Source organism: Eublepharis macularius, chromosome 6, assembly GCF_028583425.1.
Source record: "Eublepharis macularius isolate TG4126 chromosome 6, MPM_Emac_v1.0, whole genome shotgun sequence".
Lineage (NCBI taxonomy): Eukaryota > Metazoa > Chordata > Lepidosauria > Squamata > Eublepharidae > Eublepharis > Eublepharis macularius.
In genome coordinates this window covers 45,742,674-45,752,576 of record NC_072795.1, presented here as the reverse complement: position 1 = coordinate 45,752,576, position 9,903 = coordinate 45,742,674, and the positions used below count along the sequence as shown (strand labels likewise).

Below are 9,903 nucleotides of genomic sequence, written 5' to 3'. Positions count from 1 at the left end.
CCGCAGGTATTTGTTCGCATCTAGAAAGGAGGCAAACGCCGTATTCAAATGTCTCGGATGTGCCCAAACGGGGGGTGGTGACTAGAGAGGGGCTTTGGCGCCTTCTCAAAGGAAGAGGGAAGCAGGCCAAGCCGTCCGGGACTGGCGGCTGTACCTGGCCGTGGGCGGGGCTCCGGCGGCTGCACCTGCTGGTGGGCCTAAGCCCCGCCCCTCCATCGCAAGCGCGCTCGCCGGCCGGGCTGTGCGCAGCGCTCCTCGGCAGGGACCAAGGATGGCCTGGCTGGCGCGCAGCCTCCGCGGCTCGCAGCCCGTCGCCCGTTTCCAGCGCCGCTGCGGGCTTTTCCTCGTCGCCTCGGAGGTCGCAGAGGGCGGAGCGCGCCAGGCCAACGGCAGCAGCCACCTGCCGGCCGCTCGGGACCTCCGCAATGGGGGCGGCCGCGCAGCCCCGGCCGAGCGTCGCGCCACCTGCAACGGCGGCCCCAGCAAGGTATCAACGAGCCGGGGGGGGGGGGAGGGTCCGGGCCCTGCGGGCGTGTCCCCAAACCCAGCCCATGAGGCCCTCGGCCTTAGGAATTTGCACCCCGACCCTCCGTCAAGGGATTGATTTCAGTGCTTAGTAAAACTCTCTTGCCCCATTCTGATTTACTTGCACCTCGTCTCTCTCTCGTGAGGGCAGGTCAACTTCCTGGTACTGGAATTAAGGGGGAAAGAGCGCAGAGCTGCAAGCCCCGCTTCTTGCACACACACTTAATTCAATGGAAAGAGCGTTCACTATGGAAGTCGGTTTTTCAGTTCAGCTCTCATACCCCATTCCTGCAGTAACCTTTAGTGCAGGCGAAGCATTGAGCCGTGAAATCTGGGTTTCCTTCGGTTAAAGAAAAGAGAAACACTCCAGGTAACTCTGGTTCCTGAGAAAGACCATGGAATAGCCACATGGGAGTTTTAGTTTTTCCTATAGAAGTACTGGTAAGGTAACAGTAGTGTGTGTTTAGTAATGGGGTTGCTATTTAAAGAATTTGAAAATTGTTTCCTTTCCAAACTGCTTCTAGCTAACAACAACAACAACAAATTGATATACCGCTCTTCAGGACAACCCACTCAGAACAGTTTACAAAGTATGTCATTAATATCACCACAACAAACACCCTGTGAGGTGGGTGGGGCTGAGAGACCTCTAAGAGAGCTGTGACTGACCCAAGGTCACCAGCTGACTTTAAGCGGAGGAGTGGGGATTCAAACCTGATTCTCCAGATTAGAGTTCTGCTGCTCTTAACTACTATGCCAAATTGGCTTGTGTTGGGTAGCTTCCTTTTCATGTTAATTGTGTAAACCAAAGCTAATTGAGTAAAATGTTCACAAATATGATAAAGCAGATTACTGGATAAAAAGGTTACTGTAGTTATTGTTTCTTGGTATTTGCCAATGACTTGAATGCACCCCCTTTAAAAAAATCCTTAGTGAGGCAAATGAGGAAACTGAAAAGTTGGCATGGTGGCCATTGGCCAATCCTGGCAGTTTTATTGAGAAGTAGTGTGGATGATCTAAGGCAATTCTAAATAGATTCCTAAATAGATTAAAACTATCTTTTTTCTTTCTTTTATAAAAAAAAACTTTTAAAAAAGAAAACTTTACAACATTCTAGTATAATCTGTATCTTATTTTCTGGAGGAGGAAGGGGATAATAATATTGGTTACCTGAGATAATTCTGTGTGGAGACCCACAAAGTCTTAAAAAGACCACTAAGTCTTGCACCTGAAAATATTTGTGAGGCTTTTGTCTTGAACAAAGTGAATTCTCACATAATGGATATTTGACAGAACAAAAAGAGTGGTGAAGTGTAAGTGATCCTAGTAGATTATGATGGTTATCTCTGTTATGTCACATCTGAATCAGATTGTCAAAATGCAGTTTGTAGCTGTAGTAGTAAACAGAGGCTGTTATACCAAATCTCAGCATGTGCGTCAGTGTAAGGAGAGAGTTATTTTGTAGAATTTTGACATATGTAATTATTCATTTGAACTTTTTAGGTGAGCTAATAACATGTTTTTTTTCTTCCCAGTTTCTGTATTCAAGTGCTCTCAGGAGATCAGAGAACTTCAAACAGAAACTGGTCCGAAAGCTTCCATATCATTCATTGCCTCATCCTTAATCCCTAGAGCTAAAATAAACGTGTTAGTCTACAGATGCATCTTCCCATTCTCAAGTAAAGCAGGGGGAATTGGTTCTAATTTGCAATTCAAAAGCATGTGTATGAATAGGAGTGGCTGAACCATCCCCTGCCTTACTTCCCTGTGGATGGTCTCTTCTCCTCCCTCATCACTTTTCTTTCAGCCATACTCACTTCCAGTATTGGAGTCAATCTGGCTGAAAAAAGAGTTTGAGTGTGGGATTACGCGTGGAATGCTAGACCTCTTTTGCTTGTCACACAGTTCTCGTCCACAGGCCACCTGAGGCAATCCCGAGATAATCCTCTGAGGTGCTGGCATCTACTGGTGTGCTGGCCAGGTACAGCCCTAATTTCTCTTTCCCCATTTTGTTTTCTGGCACAGTAACACAGGTGCAGGCTGCATTTTTTTGGCCCTTGGGCCAGGAAAGCTACCTGCCTCTAGTATGGAGTTTCAGGGAGAATGTGCATCTGAGAGATCCTGTTTTGAGTCCCTACACTGCAATGAAACTTGCAGGATTGTCATGGACTACTGACTTCCTCAGCCTAACCTGCTTCTTTGGCTTGCTCTGTGGATAAAACAAGGAAGAGAGATGCCATTCTGAGCCCTGCGGAGGGGGAAAGGTGGGCTAAAAATGTATTGATTGAATAGCCCCCAAATCAATCCTACTAAAATTAAATTTAGCACTGCATTATAAATGAATGGGGCAGGACATAAATTATGAATGACTTTTGTCTTCACATTTCACTTTGCTGCTTCCATAAAGATGTTTATCCCTGTAACGATCACATATTAATCGGCTTCTGTTTCAGTCTGTTGCATTAGATCACCTCTGAATCGCATGCTAGTTTTTCTTTGATAGTTCCATTTGATAAAGCTTGTGGGGGAGCACACGTTTGAATTCTCTCTGTTAGAGATAAAGAGATGGTGCTTCATTTTTAGCAGAGTAGCTGTATGTGTGTGTTATGTGCAATCAAGTCGCCTCCGGAAAGACCTCCAAAACATCCTATCATTAACAGACTTGCTCAGATCCTGCAAACTGGAGGACATGGATTCTTTTATTGAATCAAGCCATCTCGTTTTAGGTCTTCCTCTTTTCCTATTGCCTCCCACTTTTCCTAGCATTATTGACTTTTCCAGAGAATCTAGTCTTCTCATGATGTGACCAAAGTATGATAACCTGAGTTTTGTCACTTTAGCTTCTATGGAAGAATTCAGGCTTGATTTGATCTAGTACCCACTTATTTGTATTTTTGGCTGTCCGTGGTATCCGCAAAGCACTCTTCCAGCACCACATTTCAAATGAATCAATTTTGTCCCTGTCAGCTTTCTTCACTATCCAACTTTCACATCAATACATGGCAATGGGGAATACCATAGTTTGGATTATCTTGATCTTGGTTCCTAGAGAGGCATCTTTATCTTTAAGGATCTTTTCTAGCTCCCTCACAGCTCCTCTTCCAAGTCTCCATCTTCTTCTGATTTCTTCATTGTAGTCTCCCTTTTGTGCCAAGGAATAGAAAATCTTGAACAATATATCTGTATAAAATGGAGATTGGGTTAAATCCTCCCAAAGGAGCATTGTCTGCACTTTGAGGGGGAGCAGCAGCTGTTGAGCCAAATAGGCTGCAGCGATAAGGGCGGAGAGCAGGAACCACTGCCTTTCCCCTGCTCCTACTGCCACTCCCCACAGGGCGACAGGAAGGAGAATGAATTAGTGGTGGGCAGCATACTGAACAGTGTGGAGAAAGATAAGCAGAGCAAATTCACAGAGCTTTGGGTAGGAGGGTATGCGGGCAGAGCTGGGGAGGGAACGGATAAGCAAAATTCTCCCGATCCTGTGAATTTGCTGGGGGAAGCAGGAGGAATCAGGCTTGCAGAAGTGGCCATGTTAGGGAAGTGTGGCCTGGTGAATGAGTGAAGTGGGGGAAGGATGAGATCCCCCCCACAAGACCCTCGTTCATGTACTCTAACATTGAACCCACCTTGCTCTGAATGGCTTAGGTCCAGCATTGTATAAGTGGAAACATAAACAGACGGCACTGTTCAGCAGAATCTTCTGCAACACCTAAAACTTGCTGCCCTGTACATTCCAGCATCCAGAAATGGGCTGTACAAGATCCTGTGCAAGCAGAAACACAAATGGGGATACGATAGGTTTGACTTGGTGCAAGTGGCTACCGTACTCTTTTTCATGCAGTTTCATTTGCACAAGAACTCTAATGCTAGTGGCAATTTTAGTGGCAAATTTAGCAGTTTTGTGCTAAATCCAACCCAATGCCAATGTTCTCTGAGGTCTAGTGCTCCACAAGATTTCATGGATGATTTATTTTTGGTTTCAAATGGACAATATTTTGAGTGGGTTGATGCTTGTGCAATTGGCTGCATTCAGCACAGCAGCCAGCCTGGTAGTTGTTTTGGTGCATATTTATAATTTTCTTATGTATGTCCCAAGGCCAACATGGGCAGGACATCCATCATTTAAAATCAGTACTTTTTTTACACCTGTGCAATTGATCGTTATTTGTACATGCTCAGAACTTCATGGATCAAACTATAGTTTCTTAGGCGCTTGTGCAAAGTATTGGTGATTTAGTGGAGAACACTTGATGGAATGGAATGCATATCTTGTGCTAGGTTGAAAAACCAGCAGTTCCTAGGTTGCTCAATGGCGGTTCTCTCATTTATTGCATTTTGAGCTGAGGATTGTTTCCCAGTTACTCATTCTAGGATAGCTTTCTCCCTCATATACTTGCAGGGAATTTGTTTTCATATGTGAGTGTTGAACTATGAGACCCTCTGCAATCTGCAGTCTAAAGTACTACAGGGCCTGAAAATACTGTACTTTATGATTGAATTGCCTGTGGAGGTAAGCACTTCAACCCGAACAGGTCACACTTTTTAATAAGAATTTCTCCCATAAAGAAGCAGTGAGTGATAAGCTCAAATCAATTTTGCACCGTAAACATTACTTCTTAATGTTTTAGTAAACATTGCTTCTTATTGTTTTATTTTATAAGATTATAAGATTGTTGTCTTTTATGTGGGAGAGGATTCACAGATAATTGTCTCATTTGCCACTCCCCTGTTTTTAGTCTGAAATGAAGCAGTCCAGAGTTCTGCTACCTTAGTTTGCAAAATGTTCAGAAAGAATTCAAGTGGCTTATGGGTTTCTGTCATTGCAGCTAACACAACTTTATATCTAATTCAAAGCATACAGATGCTTAGCTTTAAATTGTTACTTATTTTTTCACTAATTCATGTTTTCTTATTTCTGCTGTTGACATAATTAGAGCTCCTTCTCCATCTGTAATTAGGCTTGGTTGAAAGCAGTTTGTAAACGGCTAAGATGGTGCATTATTAAATGTACTTCATCAAGTATTAGAGACATCATGTTTCTTCAGTAGGGAAAGCATGCCCTTATTTAGAAGGATAGGCTCATATATTTAGCATCTAACTTCCATGAAACCTCTCTTTACGAGGACAAGAATTGTGAGTTTAGAAATGTCAATTGTCTAGAACTGCAATCTCTGAACAGACTGTTTGATGTATATGCTGCGCATTCCATTTGGAAGACTTGTGCCACGAAAGGTACCTGCAACTCCGTTGTAGAACTTGTATTTGAAGCAAAGGAAATAAAATAGAACCCCATCTCTGCCACCTTGAACTCTTTAGAAGAAAAGTAATTAATTATTGCTGTTTTGTCAGTTGAGGTGTATACACTGAAATTAAAATTGCAAGTAGCAATTACTAGTATCTTTATTCAGTCTTTGAAGTGCATGCCCAGACTTTTGCTGAACAATTATGAAATCTTTCCAAAGTTTAGTTACTGCCTGTCAGATATAATATATTATCCTTGGTTCTTTGCTGCTGCATCTGAAAAGCATAGTACTCATGTGCATCATAATTGTAGATAATTCTCCATCAGCCTCTGAGATGAAAACACACAATTTTAATTAGTACTAGTGATGGAATAGTGCTTATGTCTGGAGCCTCTTCAGAAAAACAATAACCAATTTACCAAAAACTCTGCTTGTTCAGTCCTTTATTTTCTACCATCATTTTTGTTAATACAGAGCATTGCCTGTTGTTCTTCCTTGTGAAGAATAAGGATATCTCTATCTCTCAGTAAAATATAATTTATCAGGTAACCTCATATAAATTCTTGTAATGGATCAAGGGACTGGTTTAATGCACATTATCATGTTCAGGCCCAGCCTTGGGTTTCTTAACACATGTAAGATGATGTACAAGAATAGACCAACTAGATTTTGTACTCACATATAACTCTGCTTTACTATTATCACTATACTGATTATTTAAGATCGGGTAGGTAAGGGAATCTTTTTAACCCAAGAATACTGCTAGGCACTGACATGAAGTCTGCATCCGTTTCTAAATAATGGTTCTTTCTGATGTCCAGATTCTAAAACTTTTCTATTTTTTCCTTACCTTTCTTCTAGAGAGTGAAGGGTGTTGTACATGGTCTTCCATTCCTTCACTTTACCTCCAACAACCCTGTAATGTAGATTAGCCTGAGAGGAAGTGACTGGCCCAAGATGACCCTCAGGAGGTTCATGTTGTGGCTCAGCGGAGATTGAAACTGGGTCTCTCGGGTCTTAGTCCAACATTCGGACCACTAAATTGTGAACTATAGTGCTGAGGTGATTAAAACATGGATTAACTTGAGGACAGAGCCACTGAATACCTGAAGGCAAAACAATTTGAAATAAAAGGGGTTAGTTGCAGGAATCTTGAACACGCAACATCTCTTAAGATAGGCTGTGATTGTGTCATTCCATTTTAACAGAAGGTTGTGGGGCTTATAGGCTCTTGAATGAAAATTTGTTGTTCTATGAAATTTTTCTTTACAGTACTTTTTTTGGCAATGCCTAGAGTGCCTACCTTTATTTAAGATGTGTTAATTGATGACTGTTGACACAACCATGGTTTTAATGATTTTTGTTTGCTAACTTTTGGTTTGGCCTGTGGACGTTTTAATAGGAGTGTGATGTATCCTGAAAGATTTCTGTCAGTTGTTAACCGATAATGTATTTAGTGGATATTTTAAATTTGTATTCTATTGTTGTCAACATTTATTTGACCACATAGATCAATGATAATGACTTTGTTGCTGATATGTGTCTGGTCTTTTGCTTGAACTTTATGCATTTAGTGGACTTTTGTAAGTAAAATAAAAAACAGTTATAGTATTTTGGATAATGTTTAGCTATATTTCTTTATATATGTTATATTTATTTTGTGCAGATTGACTTGCATATATTTTTCAAACTAGCTGGTTCTTTTGGCCATGTCATATCTTGTGCGTTAGATCATTATGATTCCCCTCCCTTTCTGGAATGAGCGCTCCATCAATGGAACTTGAACCTTGCTCATCCAGTTCCTTCTACTCAGGACGGAGTGTTGTAGCACATTTTGTTTGATGTTCCCAACCCCCAGTCCCCCCTTAGAGCTGACTCAAAGAGTGGAAGTACACGCTGCAAATTACCTGGGGATGCTCAAGTGCAGGATTTTATATGTAGTCCTCAATTTACATGTATACTGTTCTTGCTTGGCGCACGTGAATGCCGCTTTCATGGGAGCTCCCTTTGTGTAATTGCATCTGCAAGTTATTCCAGAGGGCAGACCACCCAATTCAGCTCTGTTTTTGCTGTGAGAACAAGTACTGTAGACTCCTTTGACTTGCCAATTTGCATTTCTTTAAGATGTGAGAAAGTGTCAAGATGTGCATTTCAATTGACAACTAAACAGGGATGGTTGATTTATGGAGATCTATTAGCGTTCTCACAAGGAGATTGTAAATTGAAGACAAGGAAAGATCTAACAGCTAAAGGTTATAAACGTCAGTGGTTTTTCTATGCACAAGGACTAGAAAGGTTTAAATAAGTTAAAAAATTATGGGGCTTTGACTACGAAAAGAAAGAGTTTGAAAAAGAGCTTTGTACAAATGATGAACATGTTATTTCCAAAATGTACAAACTTTTGTTGAAATATGAAACAGAAGAAGAATGTGTGAAAGATTGTATGGCAAAATGGGATGAAAATTTTGGTTATAATATACAAATGGACCAGTGGGAAAAGATGTGGGTAAAGGGGCTCAAATTCACTTGTGTTCCACACTTAAATAAAACTTTTATAAAAGGATGTATTGGTGGTATATGTCTTCTGATAAATTAGCAAAATGAGTAAAGGTATGTCAAACAAATGTTGGAAATGGGAGCAGCATGAAAGAACATTTTATCACCTTTGATAGACTTGTCCTCAAGCAAAAAAAATTTGGTCAAAAACTCATATGATAATGCAGAAAATTTTGAAGATCAATATACAATTTATACCAGAAGCCTTTTTGTTGGGACTAATGGACAAACGGAAAATAAACATGGTATCCTCTTTCTATATATGAAAATGGTGCTAGGCTTTTATATGCACAAAAAAGGAAAAGTACAGTATTGCCTTCAATGAATGACTGAATTGTGAAAAATGACAGAGTTAGCGAAGATGGCTAACAGCTGTGATCAGAGATAAAACATTGTCTACCTTTCTAGTTAATTGGAAACCCCTTATTTACTTTCTGCATGAGATGATTTGTGGATTTTTAGTAGTTAAGGAACACGAATTATGCAAAGCAAATTAAAATGTGACTGTGTGAGCAGGAAAATGTGAAATGAGATTCACTCGAGCATTCCTAGGTACTTGCAGTACAATCCTAAAAAGAGTTACGCCAGTCTAAGCCCAATTAAATCAATGGGTTTAGACTGGAGTAACTCTGCTTAGGATTGCGCTGGTAGTAACGTGTATTTCCACCCAAAGAGATCCATCCTTTACATATTTACTTTACTGTTGAATGGCCTCATAATAATGTATCAAAGCACTTTTGCTTATAGTTCAAATTAAGCAAGCTTTAGACATCAAAGAAGAAGAGCAGCTTAATAGCAACAAGAATAAAAACAAGAAGTCAATTTGATGTCCAAGAAGTACTTTTCACCTTGGTTTTCATTAGATTAGATTCTCTGTCCCCTTAGGAGCAGCATTTTAGGGGACATTTTGGGCTGCAGCAGCAAGGAGAGGTAAGGAAGTCTTGCTCTGCTCACAGAAATCACTTCCTTTGTTTATTTTTCTTATATGAGCATTTTTAGGTTGGGGATTAACTGTAGGATCCAAGTCATTGACTGAAAGAGCAGGATAAAAATGCAGTGGTGGTAGGAACTCAGTGCAATACACAATGATGAACAAGCAATTTGAGTGCTCTAAGATTATTCCATGATTCAAATTATCACATACGATACAGTCTGCATTCAGTTTGGATTGATTTAGTTGTTCAACAAAGCTTCTTTACATTTCACTTGTCTTTCAAAGCCTTGTATCTTAAGTACAATGTACAGAAATGAGGCATGCTGTGAACTTTGACACTAACAATTTTGCCAGGCGAACTTTGCTTTCTCCTCTGTTGCATCTGAGGTGAGCTTCTGGTCAGAGTGTCCCTACACAAAGGAATGGAGACAAATCTGACATTAGAAATCACAACACTCAGAAACCAGTGGGAGAACATTTTAATCTTCCAGGACATTCCTTTTCTGACCTAGAAGTGGCTGACCTAGAAGAGGAGATTATAATGTGAGATTGCTAAAATGGATTTTGTTCACAAATTCAGAACAATAGAGATTTAGGATTCTTACCTCACTAAAGATGCGAATTTCTGCTCTAATCAAGTTGCAT

The 9,903-nt window shown here is 40.7% G+C and overlaps 1 protein-coding gene across 1 annotated transcript in view; it reads left to right on the top strand.

The window, feature by feature from the left end:
• Window positions 1-271: 271 nt before the first annotated feature.
• The window catches only part of SGPP2 (sphingosine-1-phosphate phosphatase 2), a 53,901-nt gene continuing 44,269 nt past the window's right edge, over window positions 272-9,903 (top strand). The window contains exons 1-2 of the mRNA XM_054982132.1: window positions 272-487; window positions 1,828-1,836. Of these exons, the coding sequence (XP_054838107.1) occupies window positions 272-487; window positions 1,828-1,836 (225 nt within the window). The remainder of the gene's footprint in view (window positions 488-1,827; window positions 1,837-9,903) is intronic.